Raw genomic sequence first — 27,035 nt, forward strand, 5'->3', positions numbered from 1 at the left:
AGGTTTTTGTTGTTTCTTGAGGAAGGCCTGTATCACTATGAACTTCTAAGAACTGTTTTTGCTGCATCCTATAGATTTTGTTTGGTTGTGTTTTGTCATTTGTCTCAAGGTATTTTTTAATTTCCTCTTTGATTCTGTCATTGACCCACTGGTTTTTTAATAGCATGTTGTTTAGTCTCCATGTAGTCGTTTTTTTCTCATTTCTTTTTCTGTGGTTGATTTCTAGTTTCACGCCATTGTGGTCAAAAAAGATGTTTGAGATAATTTCTATACTCTTCAATTTGTTGAGGCTTGTTTTGTGCCCTAGTATATGGTCAGCCCTAGAGAATGTTCCATGTGCACTTGAAAAGAATGTGTATTCTGGGTTTTTTTAGTTGTCATGTCCTGAAAATATCAGTTAAGTCTAACTTCAGTTTCTAGAAGATATTTCCATTGATACGAGTGGGATGTTAAAGTCTCCTACTATTATTGTATTCCTGTCAATTTCTCCCTTTATGTCTGTTAGTATTTGTTTTATATATTTGGGTGTTTCTGTATTAGGTGCATATATGTTAATGAGTGTAAAATTCTCTCCTTGTATTGATCCTTTTATCATTATATAGTAATATATCTTTATCTTTCTTTATGGCCTTTGTTTTGAAGTCTGTTTTGTCTGATATGAGTATTGTGACCCCCGCTTGTCATTTCTGTTTGCATGAAATATCTTTTTCCATCCCCTCACTTTCAATCTATGTGTGTCTCCTGCCCTAAAGTGGGTCTCTTGTAGGCAGCATATTGTAGGCTTTTGTTTTTTAATCCAATCCAACACTCTGTATCTTTTGATTGGAGCATTTAGTCCATTGACATTTAAGGTAATTATTGATAGATACGTATTTATTGCCATTTTAAACTTTGTTTACCAGTTGATTCTGTGTTTCTTTGTTCCTTTCTTTTTCCTTTTGTTTTTCTTTTTGTGGTTTGATGATTTCCTTTTATTTTATGCTTGTGTTCTGTTTGGTTTTTGTGAATCTATTGTGTGTTTTTGATTTGTGGTTATTCTGTTTTTCAAGTGTGTTAACCCCTTCCTATATCTACTTGCTTTAGACTGATAGTCATATAGGCTCAAACACATTCTGAAAAAAAAAGAATCTACATTTTCTTACTTTCCTTCCCCACATTTTATGACTTCGATGTCCTCTTTTACATCTTCATGTTTATCCTTTTGCTGTTCATTGTCATAATTTTCACAAAAATGTTTTGATTTTTTAAAAATCTGTGTACTGACTTATTTACGTGATTTAAATAAGCCACCGATGCCATAAATGGCACCGATGCCATTTAGCAGGAAGCACTGAAAGGCTTCCTGCTAAAATCTGGAACAAGACAAGGATGCCCACTCTCACCACTTGTACTCAACATAGTATTGGAAGTCCTAGTCCTTTCCAATTGTGATTTTCTCTTTTCTATACATTCTTGCTTCTCTTCTATTTACTTCTTTTAGGATAGGTTTAGTATTGCTGTATTCTTTTAGTTTTTGCTTATCTGAGAAATTCTTTGTCTCTCCTTCTATTCTAAATGATAATCTTGCTGGGTATAGTATTCTAGGTTGCACATTTTTCCCTTTTAGGAATTTGAATATATCTTGCCACTCCCTTCCGTACTGTAACATTTCTGTAGAGAAATCAGCTGATAGCCTTATGGGGGTTCCCTTGTAACTAACACTTTGTTTTTCTCTTGCTGCCTTAAGAATCCTCTCTTTAACTTTCGCCATTTTAATTACAATATGTCTTGGTGTAGGTCTGTTTGGGTTCATCTTGTTTGGGACTCTCCTTCCTGTATCTGGATTTATGTTACCTTCTTTAGGTTTGAGAAGTTTTCAGCCATAATTTCTTCAAATTCATTTTCAATCCCCTTTTCTCTGTCTTCTCCTCTGGAATCCCAATTATGGGTAGATTGGCAAGCTTTTTATTATCCCATACATGTCTTATATTGCTTTCATTTTTTTTTTAAATTTGCCTTTCTTTTTTTTTCTCTTTTTTGCAGTACGTGGGCCTCTCACTGTTGTGGCCTCTCCTGTTGCGGAGCACAGGCTCCGGATGCGCAAGCTCAGCGGCCATGGCTCACGGGCCCAGCCGCTCCACGGCATGTGGGATCTTCCCAGACCGGGGCACGAACCCGTGTCCCCTGCATCGGCAGGCAGACTCTCAACCACTGCACCACCAGGGAAGCCCTTAATTTGCCTTTCTTTCTGCTGTTCTGATTGGGTGATTTTCATTATTCTATCTTCCAGATGACTTATTTGTTCTTCTGCATTATTCATTCTGCTGTTCATTGCCTTTAGCTCAGCTTTCATCTCAGCAAATGAGTTTTTAATTTTTCTTGGCTCCTCTTTATAGTTTCTAGCTCCTTTTTACAGTATTCTGCATTTCTGTCAATAAACTTTCTTAATTCCTTCAGTATTTTCATTATCTCCTTTTTGAACTCAGCGTCTGTTAGACTGAAGAGGTCTGTTTCATTGTTTGTTCTTTCAGGGAAATTCTCTTGGTCTTTTAACTGGGAGTGGTCCCTCTGCTTTTTTGTTTTACTTATATTTCCCTTACTCTGTGAGTTTAGGAGAAACACTTATCTACTGTGGTCTTGGAGGGCTGTTTATATGTAGGAGCAGCCCTGTGTAGCTTGTGTGGTTTTAATATTTTTGATGTAAGCGTTGTTTTTAGTATGGATGCCTGCTGTCTCTTTCCTCAGTGTGTGCCAGCTGTTATCCCATTGATAGGGGGTGTGCAGAAGCAGTGGCTGGCGTTCTCTCCCAGAGCCCGCAAAGGTGGCAGCTGGCACCTGCTCCCAGAGCTCTCAGTGTGGTGGTGGCTCACTCGTGCCCCTGGAGCCTGCGATGGCATCAGTGGCTCATGCCCACCCCTGAGCCCACAGCAGTGGTTGGTGCCTGCTCCTGGAGCTCGTGCAGGCAGTGTCCTGTCACCTTAGAGTGCATGTGCAGGGAAGGAGGCTGCTATGGCAGGCCCCACCCCTCCCCTCGTGTGCCCTCAACAGTGGCACCTTGCCTGTATGGTGGGCCTGGGCTTCCTCTGTGTACACGCCTGGTTTCAGTCATACCAAAATCCAGGCCCTTCAGGCTGTCTCTGCACAGCCAACCCGTCTTCACCCCAGGTCTGACCTCCGAAGCCCAAGCTTCAGCTCCCAGCCTCCGCCCACACTCATGGACACACGTCTCAGGCTGGGGAGTGCAACGCTGTGATACTGACCGTCTGTGCAGGTCTCTTTCCATTCTGCCTGCTGCACACCAGTTCTGTGCTCTCTTCTGAGGCTCCAGAGCTCCCCCTCCATCCCAGCTGATCACCCCACTGGTGAGGGGACTTCACAGGGTGCTGGAACCTTTCCTCTTTCACAGTTCCCTCCCAGGGGCGCAGGGTCCTGTCCTGATTCCTTTCTCCCTTTTTTTTTTTTTTTTTTTTCTTTTGTCCTACCTGGTTACGTGGAGATTTTATTGCCCTCTCAGAAGTCTGAGGTCTTCTGCCAGGGTTCAGTAGGTGTTCTGAGAATCGTTGCACATGTAGATGTATTTTTTTTTTTTAATAAATTTATTTATTTATTTATGGCTGTGTTGGGTCTTCGTTTCTGTGCAAGGGCTTTCTCTAGTTGTGGCGAGTGGGGGCCACTCTTCATCACGGTGCACGGGCCTCTCACTGTCGCGCCCTCTCGTCGGAGCACAGGCCCCAGATGCGCAGGCTCAGTAGTTGTGGCTCACGGGCCCAGTTGCTCCGCGGCATGTGGGATCTTCCCAGACCAGGGCTCGAACCCGTCCCCTGCATTGGCAGGCAGATTCTCAACCACTGCACCACCAGGGAAGCCCTGTAGATGTATTTTTGATGTATTTGTGGGAGGAGGTTAGCTCCACATCCTACTACTCCACCATCTTGATCCCTCCCCTTGACATTTTATTCTTATTTGGAATTTTTGTTTAAATAATGGGTAAAACATAATAAAAGAAAATTGGTTGCAATTTACTGTCTCCCTCCATTGGCAAATAAGACATTCTAACTGTTAATTGTTTGCTGTTATCTATTGCAGGCTTAGTCCCCCTGTCCTTCCACTGTGCTCCTTAAAGGAAATACATTTGTCCACTGACAAATTTTTCAGAATGGAACCATCTGAAATTACCAATGGTTGTTTTCTTTCGGTTCTAACAAGGGAGGTAAGGATAAAAAAAATCCCAATCCATTTCATACTTAGGAATTAAGAAACAACAAAGTCTCATAATAGGAACATAGGAACTTTATGAACATTTCATAATGGTATGCTTATTTCATAAATAGCTAAAGGGCAGGAAAAACAATTATTATTGTATGGTGGAAATCCCTATTTTGATCTTTATTGTCCTCCTGAGTGTTTTTCCCTTGCCTGTTCTCCACCCCCACTTCTCCAAGCACTTTGTCAATATCCAGTTCATTTTAGCTCACATATATGAGATAAGCTCTGGACATATATAGACTAATATGTATAAAATAGATAACTAATAAGAACCTGCTGTATAAAAGAATAAATAAATAAAATAAAATTTAAAAATTCAAAGAAAAAGAAAGAAGCTCTGTAATTCTTTTTTTTTTTTTTTCTATCAGGTTCACAAATGGGGAGATTTAAGTACAAAGAAAGTAATTTCCTGAGGCTTATAGGATATATTAGAGACTAAGGTCTAAAAACTATTTCTTTTAGTATAACAAAGATATTCTTTTATCTTTACTGAAACACTGATAAATATTTGTAATATGCACAGTTAACAGTTAACTCCCACATTTAATTATAGCGGGACCCATCTGAGACAGTGTCTGTGAAAGATGTTTTGGCCCGTGCTTCAGCAAAGGGTCTACTGGATGGGATCGAGTTGGGTAAACCTTCAAAACGTGAGAAGAAGAAGAAAAAATCAAAAATGTCATTGCCAAAATCTTCCACTTCTGATAGCAGCAGCATCCAGATGAAAATTGCTGAGTTCCTGAGTCAAGAAACTAACGCAAGTGTTCATCAGTCAGGGACATTAACAACAAAAACATCTCTTCCACAGAAGAATACAAATCAAGTGGGTTCTTCCTCACAGGTCAGAAAATCCAACAAGCCCACCACCAATCCTTTAGTGCCTACATTTATGAAGAACACACCTCCCTCCAGACCATATGAACGGACGACAAACTTTGTAAGACCTCGCCCAGAAGACAGAACGATTGCACTGAAACCCATAGAGATTGTTTTGCCTCCAGTAATGTTGCCATTTTCTAGTCCCCAAGGGATCAGATCTCAGATACCAACTCAACATTTTTACTATCGTTGGGTTGGGCCCAAGACTGTCATGCCTGGCTATCTTCCCACACGATCAATACCAAGAAGAGGGAAAAAACCTAAAGAAAACTTACCTTCCTCTCTACCCAGGCATCCTCGACCATGGCTTTGACTGTCTTGTGTTTTTTACAGGGGTCAAGAGTAGTAGGTTTTTTTTTCAAAGTCTGATATTTCTCTGAAGGTTAGACATCCCTACACAAAATACTCATCCTTTTGGTCACTTAGTATCTTCTAAATGTGATTATTACCGTCAAGTGAATTAAGACAAGTGAGAATAATGTAGGTGAGTTAAGCAAAGCAGAATTCAGAGAGTTCAGTAGCTGGGTGCTGATCTGTTTTAGAACGTCCAGTTGTAGACTCGGTATCGGCTGTTAGAACTTGTCTCACTCTTGTTAACTTTCTGTCTGGACTTAGGACACTGGTTTTAAAGCTGCAACAATTTTTCCTGAAGGGAAACACTGTGTGCCTTAGAACAGACTTCTTTTCAAAGTTAACTTGTGAGGCAGTTTATTAGAAAGCATAGGTTTGGAAAAGATGCTCTTGCACGGACTATAGATTGCTTTTCAGTGTCAAGTCAGCTGTAGTTTAACATTTTCAATCACTATCGAGGTTGATTTTTTTTCCTTAAACATCAAAATAGGAGATGTTATGAGCTTTTGTAATGTGATTGAGGTTGAGTATGAATAGGAAGAACAGGAAGGTCCAAAGTTCTAGGTGTGAGGAGTAGTTCAGCTGTCCATTCACAGAGTGAAAACTGTTTCTCACTGGAAGAACCTCTAGGATCCTGAGCAGACTGAACATAAGCTCTCCCTTTTAACTATTTATGCCAAACACTGTTGTAAAAAAAGTGACTGTAAGCAAATTTCCATCTAAATAGTAATTCTGAGGAAGAGGCCAAAGTGCTGAATACAAGTGACACCCCAGTTGTTGAAGAAATCTATACAAGTTTATGATTCAAAGATCAGGTGAGATGGTCATTTCAAGTGGCACATAGTAATCAAACTTTGGTAAGTCATTTCTGATGCTCAGTTAAAATATATTGTAGCACTATTTTAATTATATTAAAAGTCAGTTCATCTTGACTGTATTATCAATTGCCTTCCAAGAACTGGTTATGATTATCATTTCTGGGTCTACTGATTTTTTTTTCATCATGGCAACAGAAAGTGACATTAAATCAAGTATGTTACAACTGTAAATCCTACTGTTTAAAAACATGTTCATAGACACAGAGTTTGAATTTAAAGTTGTGTTTTCAGAATCCAGTTGTGTTGAATAGTGTTAAATAAATTCCTAAATTTCAATTCAGGTGGCATGATTTTAGTAGACTATTATCCTCTTCAAGATGAATATTTAGGTCTATTTCAGCTCTAATATTATATAATTTTCTCACTTGAAGTGAGGATAGAAAAGGGTGAATTTCATTTTAGCAGTAATAAATTTTTTTAACTGAAGATTTACACTTACTAGTAAAATGTCAGTAAAGAAAGGAAACATGACTTTTTATACTTGAACCAAACTTATTAAATCCCAAAAGAATTGTTAATTATGACTCTTAAAAAATACAGAAATGTTTTAAATGCTCAGCTTATTTTACTACTTTCAAAAATCAAAAACTATGTAATATTTGCTCTGAAAGTTATAGTATGGTTTCCTTCTATTCCCACTCTGGCTTAGAGCCTTCTGTGCCTCTGGGAGGCCAGTGCAGGTGAACTGAACTTGTTCAGTAAAGAGCTGATATTTTATCCCAGGGATCTTTTATCCCTTTCCTTACATCTTTCCTCTGACCCAGGCTGAAGAGTATTCCATTGTCCAAAAGTAGCAGGTCTGAGATTTTTATTTTCTGCTAATAGTTATTATAAGACGAAAACTCACAGTTATGAAATAGTTCAGGATATTTTTCTGATCTCTATAGCAGCATGTGGTTCATGTCACATCACAACTTTAGCCCCTTATCTTCAGTATCTCATAACATGAATCCTGTCGTAAATTATTTTTCTAAGTATATGGAGATTCTGAATTGAACCATTCATTCATTAAGCCTGCAGTTTTCTTCTTTGGAATCTTCTAAGAAGGATGTGATCAATTATTTAAATATTTTGGTAGACTAAAAAGGGAAATACTTTGGATTAAAAACAATATGGGAGAATTCTAGTAAAGGAGAATATTGATTACATTGACATTTTTCTTTTTTCAGCTTCTTAGAGAAAAGTGCTGCAAAAATCTAAAGTAAGGAAATTACTGGTTTTTAGATACTCCAATAGCAAATTCAGATTTTTAATGTGTAATTATTTACCACTATGTAATACCTGAAACCAAATGAAATTTTGCTCTTTGAGAGTAACTGCCTTTGATTGAGGAAAAAGGTAAACTACTGGGGGAAATGCAAGATGAACAAAAAATGGGTACACACTTTAAATTCTATTTATCATCTTCCATATGTCTAACAGTTAAACTAAGCCAGATTCAACTGCTGTTTTTCTAGTCACCTTTCAATTTGGATTTAGTGCCTGTACAGCTCTATCTTTCATTCTTTGGTATCAGGCTCTTCAAGGAAAGATGAACTTTTTTAACACTAGAAAGAGTGCTTACACAAGCATCAAGTTGGTGACTGAATAGGCCTCTATGTCCAAAATGCCAGCTGTCCTTCCTGAGTACCAAGGTAAGGACCATGCAATGAATTATTCAAAATTTAAAGTTACTTTCTAGTTCTTACCAGGTGGAAATATACAATAACTAATCAAAGCAGAATCTTACATTACTAAAATGACTTTTAATTTGAGATAAGAATAATTTGAAAATAGAATGACTGGCGTGGAGACACTAAACTTTTATTTCTATTCCTGGATATGTATGACTGATGTCAGATAAATGAGCCAAACATTTTATGCAGCTAAGTTTATTCTCACAACATATTACATTTAAATGTGTAAAAGTGGTCAACAGCAAAAGGGGCAGAAAGCAAAACCAAATGTTCTTTTGGGATAAACAAGGCTGCTTTGGATGGCAGGGAGTGCTCTCACTGATAAAGTGTGAGCAGTATCTTTTCCCTGAAGCTGGAATAAACTTCATTTTACTGGCTGTATAACACACGTTAGCTGTGTATTGAGTTAAGTAAGCCTGGCAAACTAGAGAGCTAATGCTTTTACTAGTTAAGCTGTGCTAATATCAGTTAGGGAGATGTTTCTCACATTGTTTATGAAATCTTGAGTTTGTGTTGCAATGCTTATGAAATGGGTGTGTGTCATATAAGAAGAGGAGGAAAGATTTAGGGCTTCTAGTAAATGACCTTGTGTAGAATTGTACAAATGTTCGTCATAAAATCATAAAGTGGAATTTTTTAAAAAGTAGCAGTGCCAACAGTTTATCACCAAGAGCTTATTTTAATGGAAATGGGTCTAATGTCGCTTCATGCAGTCAGACAGACACAAACAAAAACAATGGTCCTAATTAGCTATGGGTGATCATATATCCAGGCGTAAACAAAGGGCAGGATGACATGTGTCTGTCTCTTAGATGAGCTCACATGTGTTGTGAAGGATATAAAAACGAAGCACCAAGCAGTGCTTTAAGTTTGCAAAGTAAAGTTTTTAGCCATAGGCATGTTGGCTATTCCCCTTGATGCGGCCAAGGAGCACATATGTGAGTTGGCAAGTATGCGTCTATCTAGCTGCTTTTAAAAAATAAAAGGAACTTTTAAGTATTTTGCCTTTTCTTATACATATTCCAATAAAAATGTGACTACAAAACCACCTTTTAGGCAATGTATAGTTCACTGAGATTACTTAGACCTGGATACATTGAGAGATAATATCCAGTAAAGATAATACATTAACACAAAAATGCAGTATATTTCAGTAAAAATAGAATAAATAAAAATATTTTAAGCTGTATTTAACAGGTTAATTAAAAAAATGATAAGACATACAAGGCATAGTGAACATGGCTGCCTGTTTACCAAATCACAGATACAAAGAATGCATAGATAACTGAAGTGTCACTACAATATCAGGTAAAACGCTAGCATCCTTTCACAGAAAATACACACATACTTTCATACATACTTTTTGGCCATGGCAGAAAGTGTCTGAACATACGGCTTAACATAATTAATTTTATAAAATTAATTGCATTTAGTATGCAAAGCTATTTTTAAAACAAAGTCTCTGCAGTAAAGTTTTCAGTATGTAAAGGCTATCATTCATCTTAATGCATCCTATAATTGCATATATAAATCAGTTTGCTACTTAAAGCTAGCTCAGTATTCTTGATCCTGAAAACATATGTATGCCTTAAAAAAAAAAATGAATGGGTTCTGGTAGAGATGTCCAATATAAAAGTGGATCACTTTTTTAAGAATTTTGAAGTTTATCACACTAAAATGTTTGTTTCACTGTGGAGGTCAAGATGAAAGATCATCAAGATTGAATTTTGAACAGCTTTTCGTAGGGCACAGTAAGGATTTTCTTAATACAGTAATTTCTTAGGATGTCACTGGTAACTTTAGAATAGTATATAGGCTGGTGAGAAGTATAATCCACTTCTAGAGTGGCATCTCTAGGGTGCTAGCAAACAATTCCAGAATTCTGAGAGGAACAGAGGCAGGAGGCCACCTACTCATTCCATCATGTTCTCTGGTGGCTAAGTATCATGAGTTAGGAATATTTCTACCACATGTAACATTATCTCTGGACTGCATGTAGATCCTGTCCTCTACAACACATTTGAGGCACACTGCAGGAAAACTGAGAGCAGGTGATGGTTTTAAATCACGGCATGAGTAATTTGGACATACTTCCCTACTTATACAGGGAATCCTAAGATTGCCTGACAATAACTGGATATGCCCAGAGTAATTTTGGAAAGACTCCTCCTGACTGACTGGTGTGGAAGCAGCATAACTTAATAACTGGGAGTTGAGAAGCATGGGTCCTAGTTCTGGCTTTCTCACTAACTTTTGTGAGATCTTAGGCTAGGTGACTGAGCCTCTTTAATTCATATTTTTTATTTCTCAGATGTGTTTAGTACCTTCTCTATAAGGCTCAAATGTGACGATAAGAATGTGGAAACCATTTTGACAAGTACATAGCAGTAGATAAACATAAAGCATTACTTTTACAACAATGTTGTAAAATGATAATTTTATCACTGAAAAGTAAACAAAACTAATGTCTAGATTGAGCTTCTTAGCAACTTCTTTAAAACATTATCAACAAGTATCTAGATCTGTTTACAGCTAAGTCTCTCATCTATAGATAGAGAAGCAGGAAAGTGCTGTTTTGGGGAAGCCTGTTAAATAGTCCTTTGTTCCTATGTATATTTTGCTCTGATATGAAATTTTTAAATCTTGAACATAAATGGAAAAAATATAAATTTAAAAATATATCTAGAGCCCCCCAAATTTTAATATTAAATACATAAATTCAGAAAGGTTCAGTTTAATGAACTTTGTTGCCATGGACAATACATGATGGACAGACAGCTTTCTGGGCAAAAAGCATTAAGGTAAGATTGAGCTAGATGCAGAATCCTAGCAGAACATTTACCTAGGAGGTGGAAAACAACGTGGTGGTGGTGATCTAAAATAAAAATGACATTTCCTCAACTCCAAGTTGCATATTGGCTAATTATCAAACTAAGGATGAAAGGCTTACGAGGAATATTTCATTTTAATGTTTATGTAGAGAATGGCCATAGTGAACTATAATTCTCTAGCTGCACTGTACAGTATAAGGCAGAAGTTTGAAATATTTCCCACCCAAAATGCATTATAATTTTGTTAATCTCTTTCTTTTTCTTAATAATCAGTTTGAAAACCATCTGAACAGATAGGCTATTTTTGTTCTGTTTTAATTTCTGAAATTTAGTTTTTCAATTTTGAAGCTTCACTTTTTTCCCAACATCCCCCAAACAGCTGTAGACATGAAATGGTGTCCATGTGTCAAAGAGCTCGTCAAGGAAAGTTGCCAGTTCGTTTCTATACTGATGCCAACAGCCAATTTTGTCAACCAAAGGTTCGATTTTATGAAGAATCAAAACAAAAACTAGTCATCCTGTTTTTACAGCAATTCAGTGGTATCCGGTATGCAGTGTCTACTCCAAAGTTGAAAACAGGGCAAAGTGCTGTAGGACTTAAAAGTTGCTTGTGACAGATCCAGTCAAGAAGACAGTGAAACTAACCCAGGTGTCATTCACTCCAAGGACTCAGCTGCTTCACTGGGAGGGGTGTGGCCACATTCTTCCCTGTGTGTGAAGTTACATAATGTTCACGATATTTACAGTAAGAAAGGGAGCTTCCACTGCTCATGATGTAACTTACTGACAGCAAAAAAAATTAGTCATGCTTTTCATATCACACGACGGTGGCAAGACGAGAGAACATGCTTGTCTAACACTGTTTGGTTAAGTTATTAATCTCTGAAGACAGCATCAGCAACTGAATGGAAGGCCAGAGATCAGCTCCTCTTCTTTAGTGTAGCTATTCAATCTTCAGCACATGTTACAGGATCCTTTCACATATGCAGCTACGGCGTTTCTGCGACAGGGCGTTTCTGTTTCAAAGTGTCAATGAGGGATAAGACCCCTCGTTTTACATTGGTTGTGACTCTCCTGGTCACAGAGTCTGCTGGCGGAGGAGGTGGTCGAGCTTTCTGTGAAGGCGGCCTGGCTACCAGGCACTTCTGGTATCGTAACTGAAATTAGAAAGTTGTATGGTCGTTAATAATGTGTTATCCCTTCTTGTTTAATGTGATCCTAATTCATAAATATATTTAACTCCCAAAGGTTAACGACCTAGCTCCTAAACATGAATCCAAGAGTTTATTATTTTTTTTCCGTAATGTGGAGTGTTTTAAATTCTTTTGAAGTTCTTTATATTGTTAGGCTGCGATGAATATACCTTATAGTCAAAGAGCTAATGAAAAGAAAAAGGATTGGGAGAGAGATTATTAACTTTTTCCTCAAACAGGTAATGAAGTAGGTGTTTATGGCTAACCGAGTGAGGGTCAGCATGGTAGAAAGGGCAGGGTTTGAATCTGGCTCTACCATTTGTGAACCGTATGGCCCCAGGCAAGTTATTAAATCTCTCTGAGCCTCAGTTTCTTCATTTGTAAAATGGCTGAAGAATGGCGACCTTAAAAAAAAAAAAAAAAAAAAAAGGTTAAAAATAGTTGTATTTTTAAGCAAAAGCATAGTGTCTTGTTTTAAAATTTGTATTCGTTAGTGAGGTTGAATTTTTAAAAATGATTTCAGTTATTTGTGCATTTTTCTTGTGTGAATTATCTGTTCATGTCTTTTACCCCTTTTTTCTTTGGGAAATTGTTTTCTGTTTTTCTTTTGTATAAATTCTTTAGATTATACTAGCCTTTTAAAAGATTTGTATATTTGTTATAAATATTTCCATCAGTCTTGTTGGACTTTTATGTATGTGTGTATGTATGTATGCATGCATGTATGTATGTTTACATTAAGAAATTTTAGTGTGTTTTGTCAAATACTTTTTTTTTTCTTTTGGAATTTATCCCACTGCTTTTAAGGTCACTTATTTTTTTTCTATCTTAATCATATATAAATATGATTAGTATCCATACATAAAAAAAAAAAAAAAAAGAATGGCGACCTTAAAAGACAGTGTTATGATTAAGGAATACCTGCAGAATGCCTCAAACAGGCCTAGCAACACAGAAGGCATTCATAAATGTTTGTTCCCATCCTGCTTTAATTTAAAAAGAATTATTAAGATTTCAGGATATATTTTATATACAAGTCTAAATCTTAATAGATTTAATTTTTAAAAATCCATTAGCACTGGCACCAGGGACAGTTTCCATCCTTCAGAAACAGTCACAATCCACCTGCTTTTGTATCATCAATGCAAAGGTAAGTAATTCTTCAAAATTAGATTAAAAGGTTAAAATGTATCAAATGCTTTTATTCTAATCCAAGCACTTAAAAAATCCAAGCACTTTAAACTGATTTTCAAAAACCTACTTAAATATTAATAGGTTCCTTAGAACAATTGTGAAACAGGCTGATGTTTCCCTGTGAAAAGCATGAATTATCGTACAGCAAGACTCTCATCACAATGTGCTGTCATAGCCCACAGGTCAAAAAATTAGCCCCTTTCAACCCAATCATATGAAAAACGACTTATCACGTCTCCTGTGTGTAAAGTATGTTTCTAGGTCTCCATCACAATCAAAACTACGCACTTCCAGGGCTTCCCTGGTGGCGCAGTGCTTGAGAGTCCGCCTGCCGATGCAGGAGACGCGGGTTCGTGCCCCGTTTCGGGAGGATCCCACATGCCGCGGAGCGGCTGGGCCCGTGAGCCATGGCCGCTGAGCCTGCGCGTCCGGAGCCTGTGCTCCGCAAATGGGAGAGGCCACAACAGTGAGAGGCCCGCATAACGCAAGAAAAAAAAAACAAAAAACAAAAAACTACGCACTTCCAAACACAGTTTTACAATGGGCAGGTACCGCAGCATGGTATACTGGACTCGGAGTTTCTAATGTTAGTTACGTTATATCCAGTGCAAATCAGAATTGTGCCTGATGAATTTCATTAAGCGGACCCCTCTCCATCTCCCTCTAAATTTCATCAAAATAGTTTCAGCTGGGCCTATACCACTCAGCTGCAAAATATGCCTAAAAATTCAGTAGATTCAGAATGTGTTAATGCCAGAGATATTTCAGATTGTATAAACTGATGCATAAATATTTCAGATGGAGAATCATGCAGATTTGAATCAAGAGGAAGGCCACCCAGTTAGAAATGCTGGATACAGAGTGTAAAGAAAGGTTTGATTTTACCGGTATGTCTTATGCTGGATTGGCTGAGTCACTTCAGCTGGTGGTCCTAATACAATTAAAATAGTAAACAAATGAGTAGAAATTGTTTCTAGAGGAGAGAAAATGAGCCTGGTAATCAGAACAAACTGTAACCAGTGATAAAGCTAATTATTTAATTGCCATCAGCATTTAAAATGTATAATTAAGGCTGAAAGCCATTCATTTTATGACTAAAAGCATCTGTTACGATCCTTTACAATTTCACAAAATACCTAAACAGTCACCATCGATTTTTGCTTGGCTGGACTCTCCCATTTTCTGTTTTCTTCACACAGTCCCTTCATTCCCATCTCAAATCCCTACGCCTGGTCAGGAGGTTCATCTTGACTGCTTTACCGCACTGCTCCCCTCCACCCAGCCCCGGTCCTTTATATGCAGGTGGACTTGAGTTAGAATCCTGGCCCCGCAGCACCTGAGGGGAAACTGCACTCTAACACAGGACTGTGGTGAGAACGAAGCCAGATAATAAGTGCACAACACAGGTCTTCCCTTCCCCTCCCCCTCCCCCTCCGCCCCTCTCTGTTTCAAAGGTGCCTTTTAAAATAAAAGCGAATTGGCTCTCTTCTCGTCCCCCACCTTTGCCTCTGTCATCCGTCCACCTTGTCCTTTCCCCTCTTTGTTAACTAGCAGTGTACTGTCTGTAAAGAAACAGAGGACACCCTCCACCGCCCTCAGCTCCACCTGTTCCTGGACTCCGGGCATCTTCTGGCCGGTCTCAAAGTTACTGTAACCCAAGCAGCACACTAACCCAACCCCAGGCCCTTCATCTACCACCAAGACCTTGGCCCAACTACAAATATGCCCCCTATTTCAATCTGGCTTTACTGGCTCATCTCCCTCAGCCTCAAAACTGTGAGGATCTCCCCAACCCCCCAACAAACGAGCAAGTATCTCAACGGTGTGCTTCCAACTACTCCTTCACTGCAGACCTGGTGAGCGACCCGCTTTCAGGGCCACCTTCTTCCTCCGGGTCACTCCTCCATCCAGTGCAGTCTTACACTTTCACTTAGAGCTCTTTCTACCCCATAACAGAATTCTGGTTTACCCGTCTCCCCCATAGGCCTGAACTCCGTAACGCAAGGATCGTGTCATTCCTACTTGAACTTCCCAGAGTCCAGCCTACAAATGGTGGATTGAGTTAAATGAAGTGCAGGTGCTTCAAAGTCAGCATTCCTCATTGCCAGCCAGATGTTTCTCCATCACCTGCTCCTGTCTTTTCCCCACTGCCACTCCTGGTTTAGATGCAACTCTCCTAAGGACCAGTAAACTGGCCTCCTGGTCATCTCCCCACCTCTGCCCCATCCTTTCAACCCACCTCCACTTTGTTTTCTTCTCTCTTTTTTGGAGTGTGCTTTAAAGCCTAACGTGGTCTACACACTCTCCTGCTTAACAATGTCTGCTGAAGGTTACACCTTGGCATGAGATCACAGGCCCTTCGTGGACATGGACCTCGCCTCCTTCCACTTGGCTCCAGCAACCCTACCTCCTGTTGCTGGAATACACCATGCAGCCCAGGCCTGGATGTCTACATTCAAACGGTGCCCTCCTTCTCACTAGAACTTTCCCAGTGCTGGGAATGACAGGAGCTCAAAGGATATTTGCAGAATGAATGACAAGGTGTTTCTGTTTGTTTGAAGTCATATATGTGGTACAAAGAGCACTGGCTTTATTACCCAGAGGCTCGGGGGTGAACGCAGGCTCTATCACTTACCAGCTCTGCCCTGGGGCCTGTCCTTTCCTCTATTTTGTTATAAATAAAAGAGAACTACTTAACAGGGCTGTGGTAAGAATAGAGTTCATAGATATAAACAAAGTATGTAAGAACAATGCACTTAGACCAACTATCTAAAATAAAAACCATTCAATACACTGAATTTTTAAAGAATTACTGAGTTGGTTCCAAACAGCACCAACTCACGCATGACCAGCATCTCCTGATCACATACTGAAATTACTTAGGGATCAAGAATTAAGAGGTCTCCAATCCGTGGTTTTGAAGATCATTACTTTCAGTGTTCCTGGAGTCTCTACAGAAGAGCCTGGCTCCATCCAGTCCTGCTTCTTTCAGGTGTCCTGGCCTCTTAAGATGGCAAAGTGCTTGTCACGACTGATTCTGTCCGCAGGAGTGAGGGTGTCACACAGCAAGGCATTACTTTAGAGATCAGACTTGGCTTCTTTTAAGTCAGTAACTCCGCTCTAATTTACGGCATATTAAACAAAAGCAGGGGCCCGAGGGTCGAACCCCTGCAGCGGGCTCACTCACCATGCAGGCAGCCTGCACTGCCTCGGACACGTTACCGGCATTAGGCTCGCACCAGAAAACATGGCACTCAAAGTGCTGGTTCCCAGTGTCCATGATGAAGGCAAACGTATGCACATCCTTCCCGACGCCCATGAAGGACAGGAATCGCACCCGACACTCCACCAGGATCTCCTCTTCATTCTGCAAGAGACACCGTTCAGCAGCTCTGGCCAAAGTCACAGACACGTTTGGACCTTAAGTCATAGAATCTGCTTGGAGTGAGTGGCTACACAGAGGAAATGGTGTCTAAAAATATACAGCTAGACTGAATTTAGACAGGACTGTATTTTTCTAGAAAGGCAAGTTTCTAAATGTGTCTGGAGAGGCCTCAGTGCTGTGGGTGCCTCGTTCCGGCATTTAATCTGCTCTGAACCACACTGCGACTGGGTATGTGTGTTCCGGACTCTGTCTGCTCGACTCCAAGCCTGTGGCTTCACTGTGGGTGGGAACAATGTCGTGTATACTTTTTCCGTATTGCCCGTACAGTGGCTCAGAACCCATTTGCCCAGGCAAACCCACCGGAAACCCCAGAGCACCAAGCAAGAGGAAAGGAGCCATGGGCTCTCTTTCTATCCAGGTCTTCGTCCCCAACTAAACAGCACATTGAATCAGATTTCTGTCTAAAACCGTGTAAAACAAAAAGTTGCCGAATACTTTTTTTTTTCCTTTTTCGCAAACTGGTATCCATATGGTGCCGAGTTAAGAAGTGTTTGGAATTCATTCTTACGAACACCACATCCTTTGCAGCAGCCATATGCAATTTTTGAAAATTAGAAAATACATCCAGAATAATGCTGACTTTTGGCTCACTAACATCTTGACTTATTAAATATTCACTCAGGTGCTGTAGGACTGATTCACAGGCAAACTAAGCTGGTCTTAGAGGCTGGGAAGTTTTGTTGGGAGAAATGACATTTACATTGAGATCTACATAGGGGCTGGGAAGGCAAAGGGGTAGAGCACAGAAGGAGCAGCGCACTTGCAAAGGTGCTGAGGTAGGAAAAGGCACCACATGTTTGCAGACTTGAAGAAAATCCAGCGGTGCAGGCTGGAGTGGCAGGCAGGGTCAGTGAGCATCTTACTCCTCTTTCGAAATTGAATTGGGCTTGAAGGTGAGCTGCTAGCGGACAGAAGCAAGAGCAGACCAAGGACTTACGGTCTTTCCATGACAGATGCCCCACAGAGGCAGAATGGAAAACTGATCGTGCTACTTCTCGCTGTGTGCCTGGGGGCAGTTACTTAACCTCTCTGTGCCTCAGTTTCCTCAACCACAAAGTTGAGATAATTTGTGTTGAGGCTAATGCTGGCCTCTCTGCAGATGACCAGTGGTCCCTGCTACCACAGGACCTTCCACCACAGAAGCATCTCCTGCGCCCCAAGCCCAGATAACAGCCCAGTCAATACCGGAGCCTGGAGAGTGGCCAGAAAACCAAGCCCCATTAGTGAGTTACTGCTAGTATCACACAGTCACCTCTAGCAAATGATTCCAATCTCCCAGTCTTCGTAGGAAGGAAGAATGAGGAACGCCAGAATAGAAGCCTCTGAGGTGTGCAGAGATCCAGGCACAAAGGGCAAAATGTCTCTCTTTTTTTTAATGTAGGCTATTTTAATCACAAGCAGGCACAACTCCCCAGAGGCCAAGCCTTGGAATGCGCCTAAGTTTCATGGAAGCTTATTGTATCCGAAACCTCACTGTATTCGACAGGCCAACTCCATCTGCCACCCTTCTCACCTTCTCACTGATGACAGTCACAGTAGCATCGGCCACATTCATGTTCACCGAAGGCCAGTCCTCCTTGCTGGATGAGGTCATAAGACTTTCTATGGCATTGTTCAGGGTATCCATTCCTGTGATGGAAGGGATAACTGAAAAAGGTCCTAAAGCTATTTCTGAATCATAAACGTGGGCCCAAATCACCCAGTAACACCTATGTCCAGACTGGTCTTTTTTTTTTTTTTGGTAGCCCCAGACAAGACATTTCATTTGAGCATTTCATTGCTCAAAAGAAAAGAAATGCCAGCTTTTTCAACAGAAAGAAGGGTCATGAGAACCTCCAGAGAAGCAGTGTGTGATGTCCTGTCTAACCAGGACATCACTCTCCCTCCCCCCTCTCTCTACAAAGATTCCCCAGGTCCGAGTGTATAAACAGTATTCAAATGCTACCTTTTCCTAAGCAAGGAACCTTGAAAAAGGGGACCCAACAGAAGCCAGCATCTGCCAGATTACCCTGATCACTTTTCATTGTACTTTGTCACTTAAATAAGGCCAAGTTTGGGCGGCCCCTGGACATGAAGAGCATGTGCTGTTCGATGGGGCTCTTTGGCTGGGTGTTCCCACAGCTGCTTTTGGTGGTGGGTGGGTGGGAGAACAACGTTACTGAGATATAATTCACATACCATACAATTTACTCACAGTGCAAAACTCAATGGATTTTAGTATATTCACAGGTATGCGACCATCACCACCATCAGGTTTAGAACATTTTCATCACCCCAAAAAGAAACCCCGTACCTTTCAGAAGTCACCCTCCATTTCCACCCAGCCCTGTCTCGAGAGATCTGCCTACTCCACTCATATAAATGGACTCGTACAGGATACGGCCCTTTGTGACTGGCTTCTTTCACTCAGCATCATGTTTTCAAGGTTCAGCCATGTTGCAGCATGTCTAATACTTCATTCCTTTTTATTGCCAAATAAGTACCACTGTGTGGAAGTGTATTTTATTTATCCATTCGTCAGCTGATGGACATTTGAGTTGTTTCTGCTTTTTGACTATTATGAATGATGCTGCTGTGAACATTCGCGTACGAGGTTTTGTGTGGACACGTGTTTTCGTTTCACTTGGATACAAAGCCCAGGAGCAGAACTGCTGGATCAAATGGTAACTCTCTATTTAACTTTTGAGGAACTGCCAGACTGTTTTCCAGGGCAGCTGTACCATTTTACATTCGCCCCAGCAGTATGTGAGGGTTCTCATTTCCCCACAGCCATTTTTTAACCCAGAAAAAGGCTACCTCTCTCAGCCTCCTTCCAGCATGGTATGGCTAAGCAACTAAAGTCTGCCCCTGAGATGTGAGCTGACTGCTGACTGCTGTGTGCACTTTTGGGTCACACCTTAACAGGAAAGCAGGAGGGTTCCTTCAGCCCCCTTTCCCCGCCCAGCACGTGACAAGGACTGAAGCAGGCGCCCCGGCCCCAGAGATGGAAGCCTCAGTTCAGGACCGAGGCTTCCATCTCTCGGGGCAGGGCCCTTCCACAGCCCTGGCTCACGCAGCTCTGGACTGTGAGTGAATGAGAAATCAGGTCTGCTTTGTTCAAGTCCCTGTATTCTGGGACCATGCATCCGAGGAGCTTAGCCTGTCCTGTACTGATCTTTTGATCAGGACTGTCTGTGCACTCTGGCTGCTGACAGTGTGAGGGTCCGATTCGAGACAAGGCAAGGAGTGAAACAGCAGACCCTACCCCCATGGGAGGGTGAACTCTCTCATGAGCTCCCAAACGCTTGCAAAGTGGAAAGACAATACACGTTTCACATACCAACTGGTTTGTCCACAGGTAGCATGCCCAAGTACTGCACGTGGAACTTCTGCACCAGCTCAGTCTTTGGTGTTGGAAAATCTACTACAGGGAATAAAGCAACACACTTTTCTCAATGGTTCTAACAGACACATAACGTCCTGTGTTTCTAGAGGTCAATGTGCCAATCATGCTATAAGAACAGCCATTTCTTCCACCAGACACTGGGGCTGTCAATCAAAATCCCATTCACCTTTCATTTCTAGGTAGGAAAGCATTTGAAAGCAGGAACTGGAACCTGTGTGTTAAGCTGTGACTCTCTCTTGGATGTGTGCTAAGTAGCAGCTTTGGGTGCTCTATTTATTAGGGGAGGTTGATGCCCTGAGGAAATTTAATCATAGAGGGCGAAATCAGAGACAGGAAAAATGACTTAACTGAGCTCCCCAAAATAGCAACCCACATATTTTTAAACTAGCTGACCCTTACCCCAGGCTGTACATGAATTACAAAAGCACTAAAGATACTTTTCTTTAATCTTGTGCAACAACAACAAAACTCATCCTGGCCCTTGATGCCTAACCCTGTTGACACAAAATCAGCTCTAAGCCGCGCCCGAGGTGCTGAGTGCAGGCTCGGCCCAGGTCTGCTGAGTCGAGCTCGATTCTGAGGGAGACTAGATACACCAGGGAGCCGTCCGAGACCCTGCGCTTTGTGACCTGGGCAGAGAGCGCCAGACAAAGGAGCAGGGGCGCCGACCTACCTTGCAGGGGCACGTCGAGGTTCACGTGGGCCCTTTCCTGCAGGGAGCTGCAGGCCAGGGCTTTGGCGTTCTTCCGTTCGGCCATGATCTGAAGGAGAGAAAACACAGCTTTGGCTCACAGTTACAGACCCCGTGTCCTCAGTTATTCCAGCCAGTGGAGTGTCTGCGTTGACTTCACTTCCAAGTTAAACTGGCTTCAGTCTGCTGCCTGACTCCTCACCATCTCGGAGCCGCACGTTTTGAGAACTGTGCCCATTTTCTCTGGGGAGAATAGTGAATGACTGTTCCTCAGAGTAACTAACAGTCTCCTGATTGTTCGGAATTCATTCTTCCATTTACCAGGCTCCCACCTCTACTGCAACAAACCGCACGTTCCCCCCCGGTCACGCGTATACCTCCTGGCCCACAGCGGTCGGTGGAACACAGGGCAACGGGATCCCCCCGCTGCTTCCACATGGCCACTTTCAGGGACTCTTTTCAGGGCTCTGGGGACAGAGTACCTGGGTTCAAATTCCACGCCCGCCACTTACTAGCGGTAAGTGGCCTTGAGCCAGTCACCTGCCCTCTTGTCTCGTTTCCTCCACTGCACATGTGGATGATAATATTTATGCCCCTAATGATAAAATAATTTCAGTCCTGACAGTAAATACAAGCACTCAGAAATATTAGCTGCTATTGCTGTTGGTGTTATGGTCACACTGTTTAAATCTGTCAGCCGTCTTTCTAAGTGCCTCTCCTCTGTTGGGGGCACTAACATCTCCTTCACTTGACAGTCATCACTTCGCACCCCTGTTCACAGTGCTGTGGGTTTAGGGACTCAAAGAAGCCACCTTCAGTGACCGCAAGAGCAACTCACACCTTCATCCCCCGCCCGAGCTTTCCATCCCAAGTGGAACAAGTCATTTCCCCCGGAGCTCCACTCTGCCCGTCTCCAGATCTGCGCCTGGGTCAGTGGGCAGGAGGGCTGCTGACAGTAAAATGCAAGATTCACTGAGCACTGACTCTGTGCCAGGCTGTGTTCTGAGGGCTTTATGCTGGCATATAAGCTCCACAGGGCAAGGATTTTTTTTTCTGTTTTGGTCTCTGCTGTCTCCTCAGGACAGTGCCTGGCACATAAGCAGCATTCGGTTACACTTGCTGCGTGAATGAATGAGGAAACGAAACCCTGGCAGCGCAGCATGCTTCAGGGCTGCACAAGAAGCAGCTGCCCCAGTGCCACCCGTGCAGGAACGTGCACACGGGCTGGGGTGAACACGGGGTCTCTGGACCAGTACCCACCCTGCAGGTCCCGGTCATTCGGTCAGAGCAGCAGACTGCTGTGCTATTCTGGGGCTGGGGCAGCTCCCATCCCTACCCTTCCCTTGGGAACTGTGGCTTACAGCTGCTCCGCTCCTGCTGCGGAGGCCAGGCTGGGCTGTGGAGGTGGCCGTGACCTGGGCCTGGTGAGCTCGGGAGGACCTGTGGGAGTGAAGCTGGGTAACGATGCCAGCCTGGAACCGGAAAGGTGACATTAACACAGGGGGCGGCAAAGTCCTGTGTTTAGATTCAAGCAGTAAGTCTGGGGCGTGGAAAGGCCTGGCTGAAGGAGGTTGGGGACAGCATCCTGGAGACCTGGCTCCCACTACTGGAACACAGGCCAGCGGGTAATGGGATTGCTGAGAACATTAACTATGTATCCCTGGTGGTCAAAGGACACTGTGGCCACGGTCCGTTCTCTGTCGACTCCCTTGTGGAACACTGGTTCATTCGGAGGAACCAAGCAGAGTGTGCCCAGGAGAGAATGGTTAGGAGAGCCGAGAGTGGCTGGAGCGACAGGGTGGGGCATTCTGGACAAAGGAGGAAGCCAGGAGCAGGAAGCCTGAATGACAGACATGTGTGTCCAGCCCTCTACACGTGCCAGGCACAGCGCGCAGCTCCAACCGTCTCCAAATCGCAAGAGCTGCGCAGCAAAGAGACAAACAAGGAACCTCTCTCCTCTGCCACAGGCCACACATCTCAAGTAAACACACGGAGGTCCACACAAGGAAGGGCTCTGCAGCAGCCAGAGCCACTGCATCACACAGCCGTGTCCTGACAAGTACAAGGGCCGGGCAGAGGGTGGGACGAGCGTGTCAGCATGGGCTCTGCGGGGGGAGGGGGGGGAGAGGCGGCGACTCTGAGGCTGTGACTCTGTACGAGTGAGCGGGACACGTACCAGTGTGAGACTGTGACCACGGCCCTGCCTCGCTGCTGTGTGTCTTGTGACGTCAGCACGTGTTCATGGCAACCCCTGGCCGCCTGCACTTCCACAGACACACCTGCTGGTTTCGTACCCCCCCTCCCTTCTTCCTGGGTCCAGGCTCAGATCAGGTGGCCCTCGCCCTGGGAAAGCTGCCCTGACTCCCTGCCCCCGCTTTCCAGCTGGGCTCGGGATACACAGCTCCTCCGCCACACTGCTGTCCACCTATTAGACCCCCCGGACTGTGGGAGGCACCAAGGCCATACTCCTTTTGTAGGTGGAGTACCATTTAGCACGACGCCTGACACGCAGGAAGAGCATTAACCACACTGGCTGGGCTGGCGGTCGGCCTGCCGCCCCTGCAGCTCGACCTGCAGGTCAACGTGCCGACTCCCCCCGTCCTTCAACACGCCCTTCCCTGCTGAGTGGCGGGCGGGGGAAAAAGGAGCAGGGCGGACCCCTGTGCCCTGACCCACCTTACCTTGGAACAGATTTCGTGGAGACTTGTGGCAATGGCTTTTGCTGGTGTGTCACATCGAAATACATGACATTTCAAAATTCTTGTGTCTTTGTCTCTTGCTACATAAGCAAAATCTCTGTGCAAACAAAGTTTATCGGTACGTTAGAATGAGGAACCTTCACAACACACATTCTAGTGATGAATGTTAACTGAGTGAGCAGCCAGCACGTCGGAGGTAAACACAGTACGCAGTGGTTAAAAAAATAAACAAACGTCAACAGCCACCTCAAACAGAGGAACAGTTGTATGGATCCTAGGAATTCATTCCTGAGTAAAATAACTAGTGTTCCCCGGACCCTGCCTGTTGAGCTCCTGGAACTTTAATGAACAACGCTTAATGAAAACCGAACTTTACAGGAACCTTCTACCTAGAGTAACAGCAAATATCATGGTTATAAACATTATGATCACAAAACAGAAGACAGGCTTGAGAGGAGCATGAATTTGCATGAGTGAGGCAGGCTATAGTCGTGTGTAGCAGAAGCAAAACAACAGGCTCTGATGTGTAAATGTGTGCCCAGAGACCGGATCCGACCCGCAGCTGCGGAGTAAGTTGACGGACAGTCACGGGGACACAAAGAGACGCCACAGACTGAAGTCCGGTCACAGGCACTTGATTCTGCTAAACACACCTCTTACTCCAGGGCTTGGGGCGACGGCGGCAGCATCACCCTGTATACTGTCAGCTCAGACGCCGAGGTGAGCGTGCCGCTAGTGCTGGATTTCAGCAACTGCTTTACTGATGAGAAGGATACTGTGCCCGTGACACGACCTGGCTTCAAAAGAATAACACCACACAACTAAATTTCTGTTATTATTATTATTATTATTATTATTTTGTGGTATGCGGGCTGCTCACTGTTGTGGCCTCTCCCGTTACGGAGCACAGGCTCCAGACGCGCAGGCCCAGCGGCCATGGCTCACGGGCCCAGCCGCTCCGAGGCATGTGGGATCCTCCCAGACCGGGGCACGAACCCGTGTCCCCTGCATCGGCAGGCGGACTCTCAACCACTGCGCCACCAGGGAAGCCCTCTCACTGTTATTACTGAGGACAGTGGTTTAAAAGATCAGAGTATTTATGAAAAATAGATGCTCAGATTTACCCATCTGGTAAGGGGTCACAGTGCTTTCTTTGCACGTGTTGCTAAGCCAGGATCCCTGTCTGCAGATATAACCATGGATGAATTTATTAATTACTTCTCTTAAGGTAAGAGCTGGTGGTGTTCTCACAGACTGGGATAGATTTTTCCCCAACACAGACTTGGCTTCTTTGGGAAGGAACAGAAGTCTATCCAACGGAGGCAACTGTTCACTGTGAAGACCCGGCCAGAAAGCCTGCCCTGTGGCCTTGCTGTGCCCCAGGCCATCCTGCAGCGGCTCCAGGCGAGGGGCATCTTTACCCACAAGCACTCGGAACCTCCGCCTGTGCACACCTGCCCTCAGGTCTGCTCTGCTCCACCTTCCCCTGCGCCCTCACGTTCCACAGCAGTTGGTGTCCTCCATGCTAGCACCGGCGGGACTTCCTGATGCTCCCACCGCCGGCCCCGGCACTCCACACCCAACCCCCGTGTTCAGCCGATTTTACCTCCTGACAGTGTCTTGAAGCCAACCCCTTCCTCTCCAGCCCTGACACCACTCAGGCACCCTAGGTGGGTCTCGCCTCCCTGCTTTTGCTCACACTGTCTCCATGCCCCGGCCTCGGGTGAAGACGCAGCTGAAGCTGGGTGAGTACCCTGCCGGGTGCTGCCGTGTTCCCCGTACGCACAGCACTCACCACTGGGTACCATGGGCGTCTGCTCATGAGTTCTGTCTTCCCCACAACCACTCGAAGCTCTGTGAAGACGATTTGAGCCTTATCCATTCCCAACACCTAGTCTGGGCCCGGCCATAATTGGTACGGAGTGCCCACTCTCTCAAGCATAGGGATCTGCAGCACGTCCCCCCCGTTTCCCGGCGGGAAAGCTGGCTAGTGGTCAGAGCTGTGAACAGGTGCCGTGACAGTGGGCTGAGGGCGGGGGTCTGGGTGAGGAGCTGGGCCCAGACTTTGGGGGCGAGCAGAGCCCTATTCCACACTGTGCTCCTGAGGCCTTTCCGTCCTAGTCTCAACCCCCATCAAGACAGCATTCTGCTTCAAAAAGGAAGCAACGAGGGCTTCCCTGGTGGCGCAGTGGTTGAGGGTCCGCCTGCCGATGCAGAGGACGCGGGTTCGTGCCCCGGTCCGGGAGGATCCCAACATGCCGCGGAGCAGCTGGGCCCGTGGGCCGTGGCCGCTGAGCCTGCGCTCCGCAATGGGAGGGGCCGCAGCAGTGAGAGCCCCGAGTACCGCAAAAAAGAAAAAAAAGGAAACGACGAGAAGGCATCACTTTTGGAGACATGCTCAAGGGCAGTCTTGTTTTTGGCCCCCCTCCTTCTGGCGACTGCTCTTTCCTGGATGGTTCCTAAAGTAATACATGCAGTGTCTCGCCACGCACAGCTCCTCCTCTTCAAAATTCCACATTCAGTCGCCATTTTCTGAGGCCAAATCTCTTTGAAGTTCTGTGGTCACCCACAGAAAGTCCAAAGACCTTGGTCTGGATTTCTGGAGTCCCAAAATTTGTCCCACCAGCTCCTCCAGCATCCTTACTCCAATTAAGGAGCTCTCCCCTCTGCTCCAGAAAGCTGGGGTTCCACCTCTGCTCACGGTACCTCCCCTCGCCTGGCGTGGTGACCACGGGCCTCCCTGCACCGTCTGGAGCTCACTACTCTACCTACTCTGTACGGCCCAGCTCAAAAGCCTGCCTGGCCCTCCGGCCCCCAGCACCTTGCTTGTGTCTGAATGCTGACAGGATCTGTATTCTGCACCACAAAGGATTACAGCTCGTTACGCCCTAGCTTTAGTAGTTACTGTAGAGATCTTACCTCCATCTGTCCTCTCTGAGAGACAGAGTAAGGGACAGCTAGAGGGCAACGGATCAGGAGCCAGGCAACCCAATTGCTAGGCCCATTCTGGATTCCACTGAGCTGTACAACATTGGGCATGGAGTCAAACCTCACCTCTAAGTGATGGGACATGATTTCCAAGGTCCCTTTCTGGCTCTGATATCCTATGATGTAAGCTTCCAAGATCCATCCTACTCTCCATGACAGCTGGTCGGTCTTACAAGTGTAGCAAGTGCAAGGTCACCATCACGGAGGACCAAACAGGCCCTGATCAATAATCAGCTCCCATCAAACTTCAGCTCTGTGCCCTCTGCTCTTTCAGATGCAACCCCTTAGGAGTAATTTTTAAAAATTATTATTATTAATCTTCATTTTCTTCTGGCTCAGGAGAAAGTGATTAATGCCTAAGGCAACCATCTGGAATCCACATCTCCTCAAGAGGGCAGCTCAGCAGCCGCAGGCTCTGTTTGGGGGATTCTGACACTTTTTTTTAAAGAGCTTTGTCTTCTCCTGTTCCCTCCCAGGTACCAGGCTAACAGATCAGGGAAGCAGAAATCTGCCAGTAACTATCCTCCCAGGAGAGAACAAGTGCCGCCTTCTCCTCACTGCGGGGGGGGGGGGGGGGGGG

The 27,035-nt window shown here is 44.1% G+C and overlaps 2 protein-coding genes across 3 annotated transcripts in view; one reads left to right on the forward strand and one right to left on the reverse strand.

The window, feature by feature from the left end:
* The window catches only part of NSUN7 (NOP2/Sun RNA methyltransferase family member 7), a 61,488-nt gene extending 55,928 nt beyond the window's left edge, over window positions 1-5,560 (forward strand). The window contains 2 exon segments of the mRNA XM_007453060.1: window positions 4,066-4,189; window positions 4,799-5,560. Coding sequence (XP_007453122.1) covers window positions 4,066-4,189; window positions 4,799-5,560 — 886 coding nt within the window.
* Window positions 5,561-10,420: 4,860 nt separating this feature from the next.
* APBB2 (amyloid beta precursor protein binding family B member 2) overlaps window positions 10,421-27,035 on the reverse strand; it is a 384,765-nt gene continuing 368,150 nt past the window's right edge. Inside the window, exons 11-16 of one of the 2 annotated variants that reach the window (XM_007453040.1) lie at window positions 23,450-23,564; window positions 20,751-20,838; window positions 20,012-20,092; window positions 18,206-18,321; window positions 16,435-16,614; window positions 10,421-12,017 (exon numbers count right to left, since the gene is read on the reverse strand). In XM_007453040.1, coding sequence (XP_007453102.1) covers window positions 11,850-12,017; window positions 16,435-16,614; window positions 18,206-18,321; window positions 20,012-20,092; window positions 20,751-20,838; window positions 23,450-23,564 — 748 coding nt within the window. In that variant the 3' untranslated portion in view covers window positions 10,421-11,849. Of the gene's footprint in view, window positions 12,018-16,434; window positions 16,615-18,205; window positions 18,322-20,011; window positions 20,096-20,750; window positions 20,839-23,449; window positions 23,565-27,035 lie in introns of both variants that reach the window. The other variant, XM_007453039.1, reaches the window with a different exon arrangement.

This window comes from Lipotes vexillifer, unplaced genomic scaffold (assembly GCF_000442215.2).
Source record: "Lipotes vexillifer unplaced genomic scaffold, Lipotes_vexillifer_v1.1 scaffold1272, whole genome shotgun sequence".
NCBI classification, from domain to species: domain Eukaryota; kingdom Metazoa; phylum Chordata; class Mammalia; order Artiodactyla; family Lipotidae; genus Lipotes; species Lipotes vexillifer.